The 23,163-nt window shown below is 42.3% G+C and overlaps 1 protein-coding gene across 10 annotated transcripts in view; it reads left to right on the forward strand.

The window, feature by feature from the left end:
- The window catches only part of ZMIZ1 (zinc finger MIZ-type containing 1), a 359,077-nt gene that overhangs the window by 290,567 nt on the left and 45,347 nt on the right, over positions 1–23,163 (forward strand). For 9 of the 10 annotated variants that reach the window (XM_042792940.1, XM_042792963.1, XM_042792956.1 and 6 more), the window contains one exon: positions 14,360–14,504. In XM_042792940.1, coding sequence (XP_042648874.1) covers positions 14,360–14,504 — 145 coding nt within the window. Of the gene's footprint in view, positions 1–14,359; positions 14,505–21,945; positions 22,361–23,163 lie in introns of those variants that run through there. The other variant, XM_032982163.2, reaches the window with a different exon arrangement.

Raw genomic sequence — 23,163 nt, forward strand, 5'->3', positions numbered from 1 at the left:
GCTAGACAGACAATGTCTGCTGTTACCTTTCCACACCAGATATCCCTGGTTCATGAATTAAAGAACCTGGAACCTGAAATTCACGGTGTTTTTCTGCTTCTTTTATCATTTCTGAAAATAAAGGTTTTGCAGCAGCTGGAATCAGCTAACAGTCTTGTTGAAAATACATCTTGTTCTTCCCTAGCGATATTGGCTCTGTGGGGCTTTCTTAGTAACATGAACAGATATGACTCAGAAGACAGAGGGAGAACAACTATGTTGTGTAGGAAGTTAAATTTTTTTTTTTTTTTTTTTTTTTTTTGGCCAACACCACAGTCAAGCTGCACTGCCTCCCTTTTTACCCTTCTTGACAGCCTTTGGAACTGGAGCTGGTATCCTGAATTGATCTTAATAATCAACATGAAATCCAAGAGAGAACAAACCGGACGTTCTCATCAGCCAGTTTTTTCTTTCAAGAGGAGTGTGTTTAATAAAGAAGTAGAAGGATGATGTGTGTGTGTGTGTGTGTAGTATATGAGCAGGTGCAATTCCAGTGAACAGCTTTTTCTCCAACATCAATGCAATGATCCAAAACATGAAATTTTGAAATGCTGTAATTTCTATTTTTCATAGCACCCAACTGCTCGTTGTTAAGGCAGATTTATTTATATTGCAGTAGGTAAGATTATATGGGGTATTGCATGAAGATATTACTTGAATGTGACCAAATTTGAACAGGTTGGCTTTTGGGGGGCTTTATTTCATGGGGTGGTACATATACGGGCTCAAAGCAGGATGAAAATGTAGCAGAAACTTGTTCTCAAAGTAAAATACAGGACCAGAAGTATGCAGGGGGAAAAAAAAATAAAATCACACCTCCTTGGAGCCCACGTAATTATCCAGTCTCCCTTCTCATTAAACAGTCAGCCAGTGCCCTCAGGTCTGTTCCTTGTTCCCTCCATCCTTGTTCCCTGCCTTTCTGTTGCTCTTGAGGGTTCTCCTCTCCTTCTCCACCCTCATGTTTTCAAAATTATTTCAGTCTATTCCCTTAGAGAAAATTTCCTAATACTTGGCTACAAACCCCTTCTTTCTTTCAAGCCCTTCAAGTAACCAGCTCCTTCCAGAAAACATTCCTGTGTTAATTTCCCTGTGAAATTTTTGCCCATGCCATCTTGTTTTTGAACTTTTACTGCATTTCTTTCAAGTTTCTTATGGAAGGAGCCAGTTATTATGTGTTTGTGAATACAGTCCCCAGACACAAAGTAGCCAGGCACAGTCTGTATGCAATAAATGTATCTCTCTAACCTTTCAGAAACCTTATCTTTCTTCAGCATATTATCTTATCTTTTGCTCTCATTTCTCTAGTTTTTGACCCTCTGTTCTAACCACTTTCCCACATAATCTCGTAGTTTACATCACTGAAATTAAAATTATTATCTGCTAGACTAACACGACAGTACTTATCAGTGTATAAAGGAGAAGTTATGTTTTGTGAAGTACACTTAAAATGGTGTATTTAAAAATAACAAGATCAGATTGGTAGGGGTTTTGTAAATGTAATGTAAGAGGTTCAGCCTTCATGCCACTAAAATTGTTTATGGTATTTTCTACCAACTTCAGTAGGAGCAGGAGCTAATCCAAAAAGGTTCAGACCAAGAATGGAGAATTTTATTTACTGTCTGATTGGATAGCATCTTACTGTGTGCTTTACAGTAATATTTAGTGTTCTGATGTCCATTTTGATTCTTCTTATCCACATGTTCTGGGAACATAAAATAGACATGGTTGCTATTTAGATAGGATGTTTGCTCAGTGCTGTTATAAACTGCTGCTTTTCTACAGGCTGTGAAACAGAAGCACTAGCTCTGTGAAAAGCTCTGCAGAATTTGCGGGGCTTGAAGTCTTGGGAAATCCTCTGGGTCCCTCGCTGCCCTCCCTTCTCCTTTCTCCTCTCCTCCTCAGTATATGCTCTATTCAGTTTTAGCTTCCGAAGATTAAAATCTTACCCCCGATAATGTCTTGTGGATATTAACAGTCTTGGTTAAACAACGTTTTTTGTAGGCTGTTTTGGTCATGTCAGGTTGTATTCTAGTCATTTTCGCAGAAAACGCCCTGAGGGGTCACATACAACTCATCTGAAATGGTTTCCTATTTGTGCTTGTTACTAATGCTGTGGGATTGTTTACGCATCCCAATTTTTTTTTTTTGTTCTTTTTTTTAAAAAATCATCCTTTTGCACTGCTCTGACAGATTTGATGTAGAAAATTGGTGCTAAAACTTGGTTCCGTGTGTCATTAGGACTGTATTATTTTTTCTGTTGTCCCAGTCTTCCTCCTGAAATATTCACAGGAGGCTGGGAAGACTCACGCTGCAGTTCAGCGCAAGATCGGAAAACTGTTCCAGCGTGTGGCATCCATGCTGTGCTGTCTGTCTCGCTTTCTCACCCGCCCACCCCTCCCAAGGGCTGCCTCGCTCGGGCCCATTCGCCTTTTCAGTGGCTGAGATAAGATGTCAGTGAGAGGGGAGGGAGGGTTAGCAGAGCTGCCGGAGGAATTGATTCTTGTCTGCCTCTCTGAGCAGCCTGTCTGCGCAGCTGCACATGATACGGTTTTGCACAATACCCCACTAATGCCCTAGTCAGCAGCTTCCGAGGGAAGAACAGTATTGAAAAAAAAAAAAAAAATCATAGCAGTCCTCTGTGAGCTGCAGAGTGCATGGACCAGAGCTAAATTTGGAAAGCTAAATCTTATTTCACACGAGATTATTAGAATTATTTGGGTTTCCAAATGCGTGCTCACACACATGTACGTGTTGCTGGCCAGCTTTTCCATGTGACTCAGCTGGATCCAAATGCAATTGTTATTTATAGACAGCAAGAGCAGTGATGGCATTATCTTACAGTGCTCCAGTCCTGAAATTATAGCACTTGTGTGCAGGGGGAAGGGGCCAGATGCCCTCTGTGAGAATTTAGGCAGGCTGCTCTTTTGGAACTGTCCACAGGATGAGATAGTCACAAATAACCCCTTCCCTCTTCCCCACTTCCTTTTTATTTTCAGATAGAGAAAAGAAAGGTATTGAAAAATCAGTGTGGGCTGTGATTTCTACTGGCTTCTTCCCTAGATGCATGTAAAAAGCAATTAGCCATGTTCATTTTTTTACCTCTCCCCTATTCCATAGATAACCTATTTCTACCTATGTAAAACCATAAACATTCCCCTGAAGACAAGGAAACAGCAATGTCTAATCCTTCTAAAACTAATGTTCATACTTAGGTTTTTAAATGAAACAGTCTCATGTTCAAAAGCGCAGTGTGCCTGTAGCTCAGCTAATTGAACTGGGACATGTATGTGTGCGCCGGAGCCGTGTCTTCGGGTACCGCCTGTGCAGAGAAACAGCTGGCTGATGCCGCCTCTGCAGAGCGCTGTAGCCTTGGTGCTGGGGCCAGACCCTGAGCCGCAGCGGGGAATTCATCTAGCTGAGGGAAAAACCCCAAACAAAACCAAATGAATGTTGGGGGAGGTGGAGAAGAAGAAAAAAATACCAGTCAGATCAGATTCCTGGTCAGGTTCACAGGATGGTCACGCAAAGAGATGCTTCAGCACAACTGGGAGCATGCAAGCCACAGCAGGGCATGGGCATGGGCACGGGCACAGACAGCAGAAGTCAGGGCTACCTGAAGGCAGGATTGCTGCTGAATACTTTAAAACATGAAAATATAATCAAAATAATCTGAAGATCAGGGTTGTTTAGCTGTTTCTTATTTTATGCCAGCCTCAGTGTTCTCTGTGGCCCTAATTGTAAGAGAGTATAGATGACTTGCTAGTTTTGCTTTTTTGGTAATAAATAAAATAAACATAGTGAATGTTGTGTCTTAATGGGTATCAGAATGCCTTAACAAGACCCATCCATGGCTCACAAAATCTGTTCCTGTAATACAACCATGTTTGAGGTGAGAAATGTCTATTAGACCAATGGACACCACTAGAAACAGCAAACTTCTAATTTGAGCAAAAGAAGGGTACAGAAGCCATTCTCTTGCTCAAATTAGTTACCAAGTTCCCAGTGTAGCTTGGGAACAATTATTTGGCGTTTAACTTTGGTATGTTAATTGAATGTTAATTAATTAGGCAGTTTTCAAGAAAAGGTGATTAGTACCAGAGGAGCAGAGCAGGTTGCTAGTAAAGGGTAGGTGACAGGGTTTGTGGGATTGGTGGGACACGGAGGGAAAAAGAGAAATAATGACTTCATTAGAAAACTAACGCATTAACTGGGAGGTGAGATGGGAAACACTACTGCCTTGAAATTGCAGTGCATGCACACATCTGTCTGCTCTGTATTGTTCAAACATAAACAAGTTAAAAACTCCTGTAGTCTGAGTTTCTCTTTGCTGATGTCCTTAACTGTTTTCATGTTCAATACAGAGATTATTTTATAAGTAGTTGAAATTTTCTTTCAGAATGAAAAATGATATGCAAGGATAGGGTCAGAGTGCTTTCGGCATAGCTCTGTTGAAGTACAAAGCTTGTATAGTGTGAAAAGTGGTCCTGCAACCCCCCCAACTTTGAAAACTAACATTTTTTTTTCCTTCAACACTTAAAGAGAAGTTGGCAAAAGTTGTATTACGTTAATCATACAAAAATTTAAAAATTCTGAGGACACCTGATAAAACATTATTTTCCCATAAAAATGTAAAATAATATAAAATTAAAGCAGAGCGAGGCTGCAGAACCAAGAAGCAAAGGTTCCTAAAATAGCTTTTGGTCCTTCTCAGAAGTTCTGGCTGTGCAATGTTAACTTTGGAAACATGTTTCTGCAATAAATTTTGGTTGTGTGGTTTTTTGTATTTTTTTTTTCCTCTTGAAAGCCTCTCCAGATGTTTTACAGTTGTTGTTTGAAAATGTTCCCTGGCAGGCACAGAAACTGTGGGCACAGAGCAGTAACCTCTTGATGTGGTGATTGTGGGTTTTCCTTGCAAGGAGAGGAAGGTGTATGATCCTCGCTGTTCTGGGACTCGTTCTGTCACAAATGGTGTGACCTTCAGCACATCACCTGCTCTCGGTTTCTTTCATCTTTAAGACTTAGCTAGCAAGCCATATAGCTGGATGGCCACTTCAGCAGTCTCTGCAGGAACTCCCTACTCTGTAACTGAGACGTTAAGTACTCTTTATATTTCTTGTCTTTTTGGAATAATTATAAATACAAGCCACATTTAAATATTTTTCCAATGCAGGCTGTTTGACTGAAATTCCTGTGTTCACATTCACAGATTCAATTGATTGTAAAAGACTTCTAAAAGTCATCTATGCCATGCCCTCTTGCCTGAAGAATCCCTAGTACTGGTCTCACTGGGTGTTTATCTGACCTTTCCTCAGCATCTCCATTCATAGGAATACTGTACCTTACCCCTTAGGGTATTCAGGAGCATTAGGATGTTCCTGATACCTAACCTGTGTCTTTTCTATCTCTTTGTATATTATATTTTGGTGTTTCTAGTGTGGATATGGATAATGCTTTGCTACTCAGTAAATCAGAATACTGCTGTCATTCTTCCCTCTTCTAAAAAAAAAACAAACAACAAACCAAAACCAGCAGAAGCCCTAGCCCTTGCATTCTTTTCTTGCAGGTCATATTGATAGTTTCTTCTCCAATCATTCTGATGGCTTTTCTTCCTCTAACTGTGGCTGTACATTGAGGTGAGGTAGATAAAGGAGAACTGTGCATCTTTCAGATACGGCTTGCACTCATGCAGCCAAGGAGGCTGGTTGAGTTTGTTGGGGCAGCACAGCACAGCTCACCCTCGGCACAGCTACTGCCTTCAGCTCCGCTTCCAAGAATTCCTGCCTTCAGAGATGGTTCTCACCCTGTTGCGAAGGTGCACAGTGTCATACTTCATGCTTGTCCCTCTTCGACATAGTTTCAGACAATTTCTCCAGCTTCTCAAGATTATTTCAACACCAAATTTCTGCAGTGAACGGATGCTTCTTTCCAGTTTGTGCCATCTGGAAATTGACCCAGAACATGTTCTAGCCCTTTATCCATCTGCATCATGGATATCTGGAAATGAAAGATTCAGTAATTTCAGACCCAGAACAAACTTGTGCAAAACCACATCTGACAATGCTCATTTCTATTACTGACCCTTAGTTTAACAGTTCAGTAAGCTTAACTTTCCAGCTATATTTTGTTGTGTTCAGCTAGACCTCATTTCCCTTGTTTATTTGTAAGAATGTCACATAAAGCAGCACTGAAGCCTCACTAAAATCAAGCTAATCCATGTTCAAGGTCTTTTGTCTACTAGTGTAGAGAAAGTATGGAAGTGTAGTGTGATTTGTTCCTGACAAATTCATTTAGGTTGTTACTCATTTTTTGCCTTCCTCTTGGCCCTTTTGAATAGTTTGAGTTATTTTTCCACAGCAGGAAAATAGGCCTCCAATTCTGCAGTTGTTCCTGCTTTGAAGATAGCTACTAGATTTTCCTTTTTACAGACTTAACATCATTGTACTGATTGTTCATGGATTCCCTATTTTCAAACAGGTTAAGTGCTTTTGGTATTTTTTTCCTAGCACTTTTGGGTATTAGTGGTAGTGTTAGCTCAGGAGTTGTTTACAGCAGTAATTGGAGGGCTCAGGGTGAATTAAATGAAACTGAGCCTCTCACCTACAGGTCACCGGTTTGAATCTAGCCAAAGATGGGTTAAAGTGAGTCACTTCCATTTTTCAGATGCCTGTATTATGTGTGAAATCTATTGATGACTAGAACTGGCATCACAAAATAAAAGCGTACAGCAGTAATGAAAGACACTGTTGTTTGAAATCTAAGCAGTGAAACCAACAATTGGATGAGTAAGAATACAAGCAGTCTAATGCTATTGGAGTGCATTTCCTTTGGAAAGCCGTATCCAAGATTCACTTGCTGGTGGCCTTTCAACAACTTTGTCTTCTCTATATAACGGGGCATGTTTTCCGTTGTAGCAATGTGAGTACATCTAAGCCTAAATGGGATGCTTACGTATTTTATCTGGATTCGTGCAGAGTGTTTTGTGCTTGCCAAATTGAGCCATTGTTGCTATGTTTTGTAATGTATTACTTCAAAGTTAATGTAGTGAATCTGGTAAGATGCTCTGCCAAGTTTTGGCAAGTGTAGAATGAAATTGGGGAATCCCAGTTCCACTGAAGTCATGGGATAAGGATAGCAGGATTCAAATCTGTGTCTCCAGCATGTACTATTGCAAATGGCAAGAGCTTTTGGGAAAGCCTGTGTATATGTGTGTCTTGAGAGGTATTTGTGTAGAGCTGAAGATATGCCAAGACAAGATGGACCCATATTCAAGACCAGACTTGTACATGGTGTCGCTCCCATGCAGTAGCCTTGAAAGCACATGCTAGATAACTCTCAGGTTTGCAGTAAGGGTTTTAAAGCCTCTGTTAATTCTTTTGATACTACATTAACTTTAATTAGGCATTCCCCATGTTATCTATTTTGCTACAAACCTGGGTGGTGTTTGTTTTTTTGATGGTAATACATAACTGCATTATAGATTCTACTGAGGCAAAGCAGGGTATTTCTGCAGGACACAGCTGTAGCTGTAGTGATGAAGGAGGCATTGGTGATAAAGGACAGTACTTGGATATTAGTGGTAGAAACGTGCATTGTACCCTGTTTCACAGTGTCGAGGTTGTGTTGCTGTTGCGATGAGCAGGGCAGTTCATGCCTCCCAAAGCAGGGTTTGAGCCAGCCCCCGCTTTGCTCTGCTGGGGAGTTCAGTTCCACGTGGTTTGCTGTGCGGTTGGTGGGACTAGCACTTTTTAAACCTGTGTGTGTTTGGAGGTGGTATCAGAGGTGCAACTGGGTCTTCTCACTACTCTACTAGTGGAGCAGGCTGATGTCGGCACTTTTAACTTCAGATAAAATCAGCGAGTTTAATCCAACTTGTTTACTTGGACTGTTTAAGCTAACATCACTGATTCTGCCTGATGGAGAACAGCAAACGCAGTCCTTAGCTTCTTCAAAAAAGCATCCAGCTGGGATGCAAACCTCCTCGGGTGAGGTGGAAGCAAACACCTGGGAGCAAGCCCTGGCTCTGTGCCGTGGGCCCCTACGTGCAGACTGGGCATCTGCTGGCAGCCAGAGAGGTAGGCCTGGGAGGGAAGGGTGGCCTCCCTGGAAACTGCTGCGAGTCCATGTTGAACAGCCAGACTGCTGAGAAATTACTACTTCTGCTTTGTAATTGGCATTATATATGCTCCTTTTGTGCTCTCAGCATTGAGGCAGATACAGAGCAGAAGCCTGTGTAATGACAGGGGTAGGGCTCATCTGTCGCAGGCTCAGGACACGTAGCAGTACCTTGAAAGAACTGAAGAGGAGGGGCAAACACACATACTCTGAATCTCTCCAAATGGATAGTTACATCTTATTCCCTTTGTGGCCTTGCTTTTCTGCCCTGACTGTCTGTCCGACAAGTCAGCCAGCCATTGCTAGGCTGTGCTGGAGTGTGTGAGGAGAGCTGCAAGAAAATCAATCCTTGAAATAGTTTAGGATTACAAGTTTCTCCCTCTCTCTCCATTTCCCAGCTCTTTAAAAGCAAAATGGCTTTTAAAACATGAGAAGAACATTCAATTTACTGCTTCCCAAAATTGTGAACAAAGATTCCTTTCTTTTAATGCAATTGAAGTGATTTTTCACTGCATTACAGTGCATTAAGCATTAGGTAGTTAACGTTTTTAATATATTTTTCCGAACAGTATATAGTCTTAATTTTTCTGTGTAAAAAGAATAACATTCTTAAATAACCAAGACAATAATTATTTCCACTCCTCTCCTTCTCTTCTCTTCACTGCTTCCCTTCCCACCCCATCAAATTATCTCACTAGATGATTTATCAAAACTGTGTTTAGATTGCAGTCTATGCAGAAGAGGATAGAAAGCCCTCAGTATCTCTGTATTCCACTTATCTGTAATTCTCCATGTAAAAATCATGAATTTGTTTCTAAGAGTAATATAAAATTAATGGGTATGATCTGCGAAAAAAAAAATGCTGTATTTTCTTACTTATGCTGTAAATCTCTTTTCAGTCAAATGCATTTCCTTCTGAGACACAAACCCAAACTAGCGAGATGGTGCTGAACAGATAGTTCTCCAAATCAGACTCCTCCTTTTTTCCTAATATTTTCATTGCAGTGAGTAGGAAATACGGGTCTGCCAGTCTGCCTATTGAACTATCTACTGCAGCTTAACTGCAGCAAGGAAGCGGTAATCCTATTGTGCTCCTCCGGCAGTCTCCCGGGAAGCAGACGGCATTGAAATTACTGAGCTGTTGTCCTATCCCCTCCTCACCTGTCTTTGTGGCTGTAAATACAGTGTCTGCCTGTAAATAATAGTTTGCTGCACCTTTAAGCCCGTTCCCTAACAAGAGGCGGCGATTTACTGAGGTGATAAGCTGTAACTAATACTAGGGTATCATAATAGGTAAATAGATTAGCACCGTGCTTCTCTGTATTTTGCTTTCTAGGGAGCCTACTGGCTCATTCACCCGGAGATGCTTACTACGGCACTTTGCACCGCACCAAGTTAAATCAGTCAGTTACAGGATTGCAGCTATCAGTGCTGGTGTGGATGCAGCTAATGAAACGCATTAGTGAATCTGTGGGGTGGCATTGATTGCGTAGCCTCTTTTCCTTCCCCTTTCTGTTCTCTGGCCCAAAAGGGATTGTAATGGTCTGTACCCATATTCAGTGCCATGGCCATAAACTATCCTTCGAGCTGCGTCATCAGCATCCATCACATAATTGTTGCAAGTACGCCAGCATCATTTGTCGTCAAGAAGTAAGAAGCGGTGCAGGCAGCCTGGGCACGATCTGTGGCTTCCCCCAGCTCAAGCTCCTTGGTTTTCCCAGCAGAAGGGCCTGACGCTTCCAAAGCGGTTGCGATGCTACTGCTGGGCGTGCACAGCTCTGAGAGACGGGAAGGTGCCACGGAGCGGGCAGCGGAGGCCTTTGTTTCCATACTGCCTGGCAGGTTTTCGGCACAAAAGGGCCTTCGCAGGAAAGGAGCAGTACTGGGGGATGTGGCCAGTCCTAATAATTGTGTCGCAAATCTTGTGATATTTGGCACATTCTTAAAGACCTGGCTCCTAGGGGCAGGGGATTAAATAACAATTGCTTCCTTTCTCTTTCAAGCAAGGCTTAGCTCTGTGGTTGCAGAAATGCTTGAAATGTGATTCGGGCTGAAGGGAAGAAAAATAAATCATTGCCTTCTAGCCCTCTTCCCTCTCCTTGTACCCAGGATCCCACTGTGGATACATTGCGATATGTTAGGATTTTTTCAATGAAAGTGTTTAAAACTATTGGAGGAATCCAGAAGGACATAAAGTGTGGCTAGCTCTAGGTATGTGGGAGTATTTATGAGTATTTTAAGGAGAGGTCAGTCACATTCTGTGCTGAGACACAGTCTTGCAGCGTCTGGTCCTCTTCAGAGAAAGGAGAAACAAAAATGGAACTGAGTAGCAGAATATCTCTGGGTTTTTTCTTTTGCTTCCTTAGGGAAACCCCTTGCGCTACTCATAATTGGAATTTCTCTTATTTTTAAATCTTTCTGGTTTTCTCTCTTTCACAAATGTGAAAGCTGAGGCTGCTTATTTCTGTGTTGGTTTCTTAACACAATCGTCCTTAACAAATCAATATTGATTTATTACTATGAAAATACATCAATGCTTAAAGTAAAACACAATCCCATTAAGAATGATACAGGTTTTGCGATTGGAGAAAAGTAGGTCAAATACACCAGCCATCCCAGAGCGTGTCCCTTTAAGCCAAATAAATGTGTGAATACTCTTAAACTGTCAGCACGTCATTTGACTGCCGTTATTATGCATCTTTTGGCATGAGCTGGCAGAGCCCTCTGTGGCTGAGCAGGGGTTGAAAACATGAATTCTGGTTGTACTTTACACCTTGGCTGCATACAAGGATGCGGGAGGTGCACGTTTAAGGATTTTTCCTTTCCCTCCATTGCAACAGTTGACTTCAACTTAAGCAGGAAAGCCACATCATTATATGCAAGGGACATTGTAGCAATGCAGCACAGGAACACGATTTAAATCTGATCATTAAACTGCCGCAGCAAGAGGCTGCAAGAGACGGTGTGGATGGTCCATCTGCAGAATCTGTGCTCCTGTTGTACAAGGAGGAGGGGTGGAGGGGGGGAGAAAAAGCAGCTGCTTGGCTGTGCTATGAGAGGGAGAGACTGACTGTTGGCACCATCTGTAGCTGTCCTTTGTGCGTGCTGCTTTATCTGTTCATTATAGTATGATACTGAATTTCTCGTGCTTTGAGTGTAAATGAGTTGAGATGCGCCTAATACTGTCAGCATAAAAAGCAGTAACTAAGTACACTAAAGATGAATAGTGTAATCTGTAAATTCATTTTGAGTTTGTTTCATCTTGCTTTAACAGCCCAGGAAGTGATGTTCTCCAGAAGCCAGCTGTACCAGATGTGTGTGAGGGGTATATATTCATCTTACCAAGAGGAGAGCAGAACAGTGGAGGTGGATGGAGCAGGGCAACAGGAAGGCTGCCCCAGTATTTCCAGTAGAGGAGAACCCACTCCTTTGGAGGGTTCTTGGTCCTGCTGAGCAGGATAGAGGGGGACTAGGAACTCCTAAGGTGGCTGCAAACAGCTCTGTTTTCATTCTGTGCACAAACACTGACGCAGGGAAGAGAGCGATTATTATACATGGTACATGAGTCAAAATGTCCCAGGGGAGGAAAGGTTAAACCTCTCTGAAATGAGTGCTGTGATAGGGATGAGTAAATTTGCTACGTTTTATACCTGCAGTCTCTTAGTTTCTAAAAATGTAAGTCCTCTCCATATAACCTGTAGAATGAAACCGTCCAGTTTATCTTGAGGACCTCTTTGTTCCGTGACAGTTTACATTTTACCTTTATAAATGTGTGTATTGGATATTGGAAATAATAACTCATTAAGATACTTTCTTATCTTCACCTCACCAAAGCAATGCCATCTCATTGGCGTATTCCTTTTCTGGGAGTTGCCCTGCTTTTTTTCCAAGCAGGTTTGGCTTTTGTTTGCAGACTCATGCCCTCAGACCCATTGGGTTGTTGCTTTTTATCTTATGTGTCAAGTGCACATAGGTGTGCAGAAGGAGCAGCTCCCTCCTCCCATCAAAGCCTCATTTAAGATGGATGATTTCCATTTGACGCTGTAGTAATTACACTCGGCTGTGGAAGTGCTTAGCATCCACTATTACCCTGCGACGGCTGCGTTTAGCGTTCAGCAGAACACTTTGTTCGTGTTTCTCAGCGCTCAGGTGGCCATGGTGCGCGGGAAGAAACCCTGCAAGGCAGGGATGTGTATCTCCAGGCAGCTGCAAAAGAGGGAGGGGGGCCTTTGTCACTGGCACATTAGTAATGATATGCCGGGGATAAAAGGTGAGTATAATTTGATCAAATGCTTGTTGACAGATTCCTTGGCTAATAGAGAAGCAGCTTAGACTGACACTCGTTGCTGGAACGTTTCACAGAGCTCAGGGGAATGCCTTCTGTAGGCTGCATGTGAGGCTGACAATTTCCCAGTGACCGTATTTAGTTACATAAAGAAGTGGTGTCCCCTTTTTGTCGCAGCAGAGCTCTAAAATGCCTCCCCAAACACTACTCTTGACCTTCTGCTTGACAAATGCAATGAAATTACTACCTCTCCTTTGTCCAAATGTGTGATTAATTCATGGGAATGGCCTGGGCTTTAAGTATTTTTCTTGTGTGGCCGTTAAACTTGAGAAATCCCAATTGTTTTTCGTACTGAAAAATCATATTTGTGGGTGTTCTTGGCAAAGCAGGTTCCTTTTTTTTTCCCCTACAAATACGACTTTACAATTAGTCTCTTTGGAATTTGTTCTAAGTATGTGTTAACAGTACCTGTGAGTAGCTACTGGAAAATGAAGGTGGTGTACCTGAAATGATAGTTTTCTACTGCTTATGGTTATGTTATTTGGTGAAAAGACAACCATTAGAAAAATAAGAAATTAAAATAAAAGCTTCAATTTTAGAGAATTCTGCACTTGTCTCTTATAAACCCACAAGCCTAAAATTATATGTAGAGCTCTCCTACTCTAAACCGCTGTGGCAGCTTGGGTTTTGAGTAGTCTTCTGGTTCTCACCTACTTGTGCAATCTGTTGATTTGTGTTCAGTTCATAACAGTTTAGGAAAGCACTTAGTTAAAAATTAAATATGAAGCATTTTCTTGTTCTGAGGGTTTTGTAAAGCATACTTTAAAGAAGGAAAAACCCCAAGCGCTTCCACCTGAGAACGTTTCTTCAACTGCAGAATTTTGCAATTAGTCTGCACTTTGCTCCAGTGAAACTCTTCACCGTGTCATACCTTGGTGACTTTTTACCAGAGCCACTTCTGGTGCTGGAATTAAACAGGCAGCTTTGAGGCTCAGTTGGGTGTTGCTGGAGGCTTCAGCGGGGTGTCTTGGCTGGGTGCAATGTGGGAGCCAGATTTCACCTGCAGTCACTTTCTGGGGCTCTGCTTACTGCAAAATTAGGTGGTTTCGGTAACAGGGACTGGTCTTTTCTGAGTGTGGATGTGTAAGAGAGAGGCCATGTTTTCAGAGATAATGACCCCTCTCATATCTTCAGAGGGAGTTGCAAGCTTTCCGTCCCACTAGGAGATCTCTGCATCTTCATAGTTCATAAGCGTGATTTTCCTGTAAGCACAGAATTACCCTCATTGACCAGAAGATTAGGCACATAATGGAAATACATGTTTAGGGGTTGTGCTGGGTCAAATATAGATTTAAGTGCCTAACTTTGTATCCATACATCAGTTTGGCCATATTCTCCTGTTTATCTATTCAAGACTGGTAGATGATAGCAGTTTTGGAAATTAATTCCTGCACGTGGGTTTCTTTTCATGCCTCTCCAACTAATCTTTTGCACAAAAATATCCAAACAGAAAAGAGATCTTGTTGTTCTTTGCTCCCCTCTGTGAATGATGTCTTCTGTATATTTGTGTTACGTTTCTATTAGTGTGAAATGAATTCTTCTGCGTCCTTTTTCACTCACAACAGCTATCCCATGTCCTTGTGCCTCACCCATTCTTCATCTCTGTGCCACTTAGCTCGGACAAGTTCTCTCAGGCTATGCAGAATGTTTGTAACTTGTGTAAAAATACTATAATGATAGTGTAGGACAATTACAGACTCAATTTGATAGGATAATAATGTGAGTGGTGGTTCATGGACGAGCTCTGCACTCCCGGGGTTTGTCTGTTCAGATTGTGACTCCCGTTACCGTAGCTTGCATCTGCATTCGGCTGTGCTGGTTCTTCAGTTGTGCACTTACTGTCACTGTGTTCTGTTTGTGCAGCGCTGCTTTCGTCGTGGTGTGAGGAGCTGGGACGGCTCTTGCTGCTTCGCCACCAGAAAAGCCGGCAGAACGATCCTCCAGGGAAGCTACCCATGCAACCCCCCATGAACTCTATGAGCTCCATGAAACCCACCCTCTCTCATAGGTGAGTCTCCGCAGAGTCCGCTGGAGCGGCACTCTGCGCAGGTGTACCGCACGACAGGCCTGTTAATTGAAATGCTTGTTACCCTGGGCGGAGGTAGCGACACTGTTCCGCGCACTGAACAGCACTACAGACAACAGGGGATCTGTAATTACAGCAAGTACTGCATAAACTCAGGTTTTGTCTTTGCTACTGCCTGGTGCATAGTGAAGTGACTCTTCCTTCTTCAAATCTGTGCTCAGATCAAGTGGGCTTGCTTTCAAACTTCAAGTTGCGCCCTAGAAATCAACTCCTACAACAGGTCTCTCACCAGATGTTTTCCTACTGTTTATTTAAATACAGCTGGCTTTTCTTGAGGTTGAAAACACTTCACTGATGTTCTAAGTGTCATTGGAAATATATTGTATACAAAGTAATTGTATAGTGGACATAGCCATAGATGGGAGAATGTTCTGTACCACCTTATGTTAGGTAAGAATCACAAAGCACTTAGGTTAATTTAGAGAAAGTGAGAGCATTAGAGGACACTGGAAGAAGCTAAAGATGTGAAGCCTTTGATTACCAAATTACATGGAGGAGCAGTATTTGTATTTCTTGTCTGCAGGGCCTACGTCAAGGCAAAAGCTGAAGAATAAGTATAGAGAGGATTAAACATTCATTTCTTGCTTTATGTTTCTGGGATTTTTTTTCAAGGCTTTCTTTCCTTCAGCACCACATTAAAGAAATTGCAAATAGTATAAATTATTTTTAGTGTAGGGCACTTTTGTTAGTAAAGGATTATAAGAGTGCAGATGAGGCTAAAGTCCTTGTACCTGGATTCCATGGCAGCATAAGCTGAACTTTTGTGTTAGAGTGGAGCTTAGGGATATCTTTGTACCAGTGCATTTACACATGTGAATTCGTCTGGAAATCACTTTTGGTTTTGGATTGTTTTTTTTTTTCCTTATTTTTGTTGTATTTATGGGAAAACCATGCAAACGCTGTGCCTTTTATTATAGCCCTTGCAAATAAAGTCCTTTTTTGTAGTATAACTAACATAATATCACTGACTTCTCGGAGTACCGAGATTGCCTCTTTTTTCGGTTGCTTATGAAATGATTGATTGTAAGCACACTTAAAAAAAAAAAAAAAAAACCAAAACAAAAAAAAACAGAAAACCTTGTTCTAAAGTAACTTCTTTTTACACCTGGGAGAAGCTTTGCAGAAGCCAGGGATGAAATTAGTGGCCAGTCTGCAGAGAAAGTGTGGTTAAGTGTATATGCTCTCCTAGGTGTAGTTTTGTAGTTTTTAGATGCCTGATTCTGATCCGACCTTTTAGCCTCTCTTCCCCTAGAGTACATAAGGTTGAGAGCACTGTTCTGTCTCTCAGGGGCTGTGTGCCACGTTGCTAGATAAGAGAGGCACAACTCTCTTCTTTCATGGCAATTTTCCACTGAAACTCACATGTCAAAAAATAAGTACTTTCTTCTGCTAAACCTAAATAGCAGCATTTCTGTCAGTACTGGGTTACCCAATATTCTGCCTAGTAGTAGAACATCCTGCCCAGTGTCAAACAGTCCCTGTAAGTTTCTCTTGAGTATTGCCCTTGAAATGCTTTACTGAGGAAGACACTACGGGTCAGTCATACATTACTGCTGTTTACCTGAGATGCCCTTCTAGAAACATAATTTCTGTGGCATAATTTCTAACCTGTGATAGCTGCAGCAGCCTTTTAGGGATTTGGAATACCTGCATCACTGCTTTAGTGTGTGCTGTGGTCTCATCTGTAATTTAGCCATAACCATGACTGCTCGAAATCTCTCAGGTAATACATTAAAATGAGACATCTTGTGGCACTCCAACTCCTTTTTCCCACTGGAACTGTTTATTTTCATGAATGTTTTTTAATCAGTCTATAAGGCAGGAGTGAAGTATGGGGTAAAGAATTGAGTTTCCTGTTTGTTTGAATTAAACAAAAGATGAAAAGCCATTAAGTACAATCCCAGTGATAAAGCTGTTGATGAAGCAACATTTGTATTTGCATTAGATTACATCTGGGTCAAAAGCTTAGTATTAAAGTCCACAGTATCTTATCTATAATTCACAAAGTTTTTATGTGAATTCAAACAAAAAAAAAAAAGTATGCTTTGCATTTCCTACAAGAAATTAATGGATCCAGCTACTTCAAGTTTTGTAAAAGAGTGACATACTAAATTAGAACAATCAAGAGCATACTGAAGAACCTTACATAGCTTAGCAGAGGGAATAGAGGATATGTCAGCTGCTGAATAACACTAGACAAAAAAAAAAAAATCTTTCCCCTATCATCAGACTAAGTTGTGTACCTCACACAGAGCTTTGTCTGCTGTTGTTTTTACTAGCAACAAAATTACCCAGAACTCTAGTCAGCGACTAGAATCCCCACTTACCTGGCACAGAAACACAGCTGCTTAGTCTCGAAGTTGAAACAGGGCTTGGCTATTTAAAATAAATTCTGACTCAAGAAATGTATCACAAGAATCCAAATGTATTTAAGATACTGTGGGCACGTATACTGGAGGGAGTTCAGGCCTGGCCTATTTTTAGGGACAACCTTTTATTTTCAAAAAGTTAATTGAATTGTGGAAGAAAACTGAAGTAGACGGATCAAGGAGGGCTATGATAGGGATACTGTTGGTCAAATGTACTTACGGAGAGCAGAATATAAGCCACACAAGGATGTGCACGCATGCAACAAATGCTTTCAGAGTAGGAACTGTGTTGTGCTAATTTCATTCTAAATTTAGTTTTTCATTAACAGAATGATTGAGAACAAAAATTCAGCTAAATACCTACTTCCTAATGTAGGGCAGTTGGTTGGGCTGCAGACTCCTGTGCTTTATGAACTGCATGAGCACTGAAATCTCAAAAAAGTGCCTCAGTTTGTTTTTTTTTTTTTTTAAGTCAGTTCAGTGTAATAATAGGTCAAACTTCAATGAGAGATCCATTGATTTGTTTTAATTTTATTTTTAGGCTTTTTTACTGATTCATGTGGGTAAACTTCACTCCTGTAGTGAAGGACCAGTATTCACCTCCTATTCACCTATTCATCTCCTTAATCCTGTATAACTTCTAATTTAAGTCCTACTTAAAGGATTTATGGAGGACTTAAGGAGAGCTGGTAGTTTCTGGACTGGCCCTTCTGCATAGGAGTGAAATTTCATGCTTTCAAGCTTGCAGGAAATAATGTAACTTCTTTCTGTTGTATTTTTCCAATCTGACATAATGTCTGTAATAACAGATACTACTCAAGGTGGGTGATTGTTTACTTTTAAATTAATTTAAGGTCTTTGGCAAATGCTGTTAGGTAAATACAATTTATTGTCATTATACACCTTCCTTTGCTTTGATCAAGTTCCTGCCTAACACTTCATTGCATTAAGTGGTGGACCTTTACATGTGGATCAAAATGAATTTTGGTTGAATTGGGTACAGTTTCCATCATTCCCAGTGCAAATTGCACCCTGGTTCAGTTTAAGGTGGATCTGACCCATGCAAGCCCAAGGAGGCTTCTCGTTTCTTGCATAGCTTCTAGTAAACCTTACTTTGTCAACAAAAACACATGCAAATAGACAACTGTTAGTTGCAGTTTGGTATGTTGTCATGAGCATTCATCGGGTTCTTACTTTCTTCTCTCTTGCTCCAAATTTTGGTGTTCTGTATTAATTCTCAGCTGTCTTGAAGTTCAGTGACCAAAGGGTGGTAATGTCTGTATAGGGCAGTCAAGACTGATGAAAAATATGAAGATAAAATTATTTTTATCACAAATTACTTGGTGCTAGAGATTTTGAGAAAATTAAACAGTAGATCAAATTAAGTAGTAATTCAATATTACGATAGGTGCTTTATTTATTATCATTACTGTTTTATGCTCAGGCAATCGCCATAAATACCTTTTACTGGTTAGACTTGTTTTACAAGGGTGCTTATTTTTAGTGTTTGTTTTGTCCTTTTTTTTCCTTCCAGTTTAAATTTTACTAAGATCTGAACTTTCAACATTGGTAGGAGCTCTTGGAAAAGAGTGGCTATTCTGTGTCTGATTTTCTACTGGGTGATTAGGACTGGCTTTTACATCGTTTGTTAAGAATCAGGAGTAATCTGGCTGTAATGTACCAGTAGAAACAGTGTCAGAGTTTCTGCAGAGGTTGCTGCCTTTTCAGTTTTGCCATGATAGGTGATTTTGACCAGCAGTGAGTAGTCACTTTAAAAATGTCTAGATGAGAAAAATGGGTAAGGTGTAAGGTCAGGTGCAGTATATACACACTTCTATGAAAACAAGCACGTTGTGCCTGTTTTATACATCAGTTTGAAGTTGGGGATCTCTTCATTACTGCATGTGGTTGTGGCATAGAAGAATGATCTTTGCAAAAGAATTCAAAACTCTAGGTATAGGATAAGATTGTTTCAAAGCCTTTTAATCTTTCTGTTTGTGAAGTTGTGAGGTAAGTATAATTAGGGACTGAACAGATGGTACAGCCTAATATAAGAGAATATACCCAGTAAAGCAACCTGTATTACTCCTGATTCTGCAAAAGCAGCCTCTCTTTTTCTTCTGTCTTCCTTTCTGTCAAATGTTAAAATCCACCATCAGAAGGAAATAAGGGAAAAGTTGAGAATCCAGAAACATTTCCACAGAAGTTCCATTTCTTAAAGAAAAAAGAAACTTCAAGATTTGTTCAGAACAGTATTAGGTAAGGCCCCTGATGCTCTAAGCATTGTAAAGGCAAAACTCATCACTTGAAAGTACTGTCTCAACACTTGTTTGCCCATCTTGTCCTCTAGGTGAAACCGCTGATACTAGTTTCAGCGCATTCCCTTATTATGGGAAGGATGTGGAAGAAAATCTTGAAAGAACGTTGAAGCTAAAAGGAAATTGTTAGTGCTCTCTAGGTGAAAACTAATAACGTGTAACCACTAGCTGTTAATAATTAATGTAGTATTTTCATGTGAAAAATCTGCCTTTCATTTTGGTGAGAGAAATTTGTAGTCAATTGTTGTGGTAGCAGGAGAGACTGAGAGACATGATCTCTGAAAATGGTAATGGGCAGCTTAACTTCTCTTCAAATACCTATTCTTGACATGCTTGGTAAAAGGATCATCTTTTATTGTGTGTACAGCACCTTGTACAGATGTGAAAATAGAGAGTCAAAGTTAGTGCTACTGCAAGAAGAATAATATTTAGCAACACTATTCTACTTCTGTGATTTTTTTTTTTCTGATAAGTACCTGTAAGTGTTACATACTTTATACTTTTTCCTCTAGGTGTTGTATATACTTGATAAAAAGTTTTAGGGTTTTGTTTTGTGATTTATTTTTTTTAATTATTTAAAAAGTGTCCGCTGATATTTTTAAGAATCCTGATAAAGATGAGGCAAATACTATAGGTATGTCTGCTGACTGAGGCAAAATCTGACCTTATTAGGCTTTGCCCTGTCTATGCTGATTTTTAAAATATGGTAACTAACACCTTTGAAAAGACAGCTATCATTCTCACATTTGGGCCATATTGAACATCCAGTTCCTGAAAGTGTCTAATTGATTGCCATTTACTGTTTAGTGATAATCACAATAGTATCATGCTCTTTACATGAGGGCTGCTCTCAAAAGCAGGTGGTTTGTGCTGAGTCTAGGTGATTTTCCTCTCCCAGTGTGTTGGGAAGGTTCCCTCTGTCACTTGTTTTCAATGAAACTGACTCATTTCTGATGGCATTGCAGTTAAAAATCATTCAGCTGTGGCAACACCCCTAGTTTTTACCAATTTTGACTGTCAGCATAACTGCATGGTGACACTGGAAGCTATACTTTGCCTAGCTGTTTGACGCGAAACTCATTAAAATCATCCGGAGTCTTTTAACTGGATTGAGTACCTTCGGCTAGGGAACATCAGTGCCCTTCAGCCACGGCAGCTCAGCTCCACGCGTGAGGTTTATCGGTCCTTCCACGCACAGAAGGGCTGGGGGAGGGACCGCCGTGGTTCAGCAGAGGGGGAGTTGGTGTGAGGAGCTGTTTGCAGGTACCCACGCTGTTAGCATCGCGCTCCAGCCTGCCTGCCAGGAGGTGACATGGCTTCTAAGCAGGGAGGGAGTTTTACAGTCTGGCGACGTTTTCAATTTTCAGCAGAGTGAAAAGAAAAAAAAAGGGGAAAAAGGGGGGGGGGGGGGGGGGGGGGGAAGAAATTATGACAAATACCTAGTCTTTGTGGAAGATTTTTGTTCTTTTGGGATAATTTGGCAAGAGGAACACAGACATGTATTTTGCCTAAAATGTGGTATTTTTCTCGGTGCCTTTTCTTTACATGTGTCTGTCATTCATTCACTTAGATGAAAATGTGACCCTCCACAGGATTTCTCTGTAAATAGATTACAAAAGGAGTGAACTCCTGATATACGATTTTGTCATGTTTTTATTCCTGCTATTCCCATACACTTGGGCTCTCAACTCTCTTTAGTATCTCAGTGGGAAGAAAAGGAAATAGTCATTATTCTCTGCCGTGATGGAGGGCTTTTCTAATGGTGTCCCTAAAGTAAAATGGGTTAGAAATTCTTGCTAAAAAATTCCTGACTGGTTTTCGCTTGAGATAACAACAAAGCCTGCTCAATTGACAGAGCACATCAACAACCTGTGCAGATGGGTCGGTGACATTAATTAGACACTGACAGCGCCTTGAGCAGGCTCCGGTGGTTTCTTTCGGTGAAAGGGCTGTTCCAGGACTGAGGAGTAGCACGCCAGCCAGGGCATCTTGAACGCCCTCATCTCCGCCAAGCTGAGAATGCGGGGAAGGTACCCCGGTCAGTGTATGCTCTCCGTTCCCACTTACCACGTCAGGGGAGATACGACGTGATGGTTTGTTTGCCCGTGTCGCTGTGTCAGCAACAGCATTTCCAAACAACTCTGACAGGCAGAGTGCCGGAGACGGCTCGGGGAGACGTGTCTCAGAACTGCCCGAAGCGCAGCCGTCCTTCACCGGCGGAGCCATTCGCCCGGGCTCCCCCCGCTCCGCCCGGGCTCCCCCCGCTCCGCCCGGGCTCCCCCAGCCCGGCCCGGCCGCTGCCGTCCCCGCCCGGCCGGCTCCGGGCGCCACCGCATGCCGGGTGGGCTGCTCGGTGGCTGCCCCCCCCCCCCCCCGCCCCCCCCCAATACCCCCCATGCAGCCGGCCCCCGCCCCGTCCCGTCCCGTCCCGCCGGTTGCAGCCCCCGGCGCTGCGGGAGCCGCTGCCCGCGGCAGGCTGCTGGCCGGCGGCTCGGCTCGGCTCGGCTCGGCGCGGCTCGGCGCGGCGCGGCAGGGCTGGCCCCGGCCCCCGCTCCCCCGTCAGCCCCGGAGCCCCCAGCCCGGCTCGCTTCCAGTGAGTTGCGGTGGTGCTGTGCTGCCCCCCCCCCCCGCCCTCCCCTCCCGCCCTTCCCACCGCGCCTCTTGAAGAAAGCGGTTTTTTCTGTTGTCGGGGAGCGTAAATCAGCTTCATCTAAAATCTCGGAAGTGCAAGTCCATCAAATCTTCCTCGTAGCCGCCTGCTACACCTTGCGTGAGTCAGACTGCAGAGCTCCCGGTGCCCTTCTCGCTGTGCGGGGCTGCTCGTGTTTCCCCTGTCTCAGAGGCAAAAGCAGAAGTGGAATCTGCTCACGCTTTCAGCGGTTCCTTCCCCGGTTGTTGTAGCAGTCGCTGACCTCCAGGCACTATGAATAAACAGCAAAGCTGGGAACAAAAGGAGTCTTCTGGCTGCCATTATCTCACATTAACATAGCAGACGCGCTGCGGTGTGAACAATGCGAGTCTCATTCGCCGATAATCAGCGAGTACCCAGGCATTTGGATTACCAAGGCAACAGGCAATGGTAGAATACTGGGTGGGTGTGTTTTTTATTGTAAAGGAGCAGTCGGATATGGAAACCCAGGTATATTGATAAAGCAGAGCAGAAGGCATGCCTGGTGGCAGGGGGGGACTGAGGGCTCGGGGTTGCATTCCGACACACGTGAGATAAATAAGACATGGATGAAGCAGGTCTGTGCTGTGAGATGCAATAAAGATTAAACTGCATTTGTCAAGCTGAAAACGATCATAAGATAATTTCAGCATTTTGAAAAAGGTAACAGGTGGCATGTTAATAACAGGGCTGTTACCGGTGGATTTTGTAACTGTAATCTGGGCTGTAGTAATGCGTTGCATGGTCTACTTGTGTGACAATAGAACTGGGTGTGATGCTTTAATCTTTTTTCCTTTGATCGGATGGATGCTGTAGTCCCATAATGTCAGACGATGCTAACCCCTTCTGCTTCTTCTGAGGCAGGAGTGGGTCTCAGTAGCATTTTTGTTTCTTACCTGCATAGCTGTGATCGGTTTTTCCCCATGAACAGAAATAAGTTGTGTTATCTCTGTATCTTTGCGTGCACGTGCACACACGTGTGCGTGGACACATATGAAACCTGTAACGTAGCAGGGCTGTGTGTGTATGCGGGGAGGGGGGTGGGTGGGTGTTTGCAGGTTCAGAAACTTCTGAATTCATCTAATTATTTGGCCTGATGCATTTTTCTAATTTCAGGGGTTAGATTCAGATGCGCTAACTCTCGCTGAGCAGCGTGGTACTTTGCAGGCATGGCTCACTAACTGATGAGTCTGCGTGTAGAGTGAGGTGCCAGGAAGCAGCAGCAA

The sequence above is a fragment of the Tyto alba genome, unplaced genomic scaffold (genome assembly GCF_018691265.1).
Source record: "Tyto alba isolate M040663 unplaced genomic scaffold, T.alba_DEE_v4.0 Super-Scaffold_1, whole genome shotgun sequence".
NCBI classification, from domain to species: Eukaryota; Metazoa; Chordata; class Aves; order Strigiformes; family Tytonidae; genus Tyto; species Tyto alba.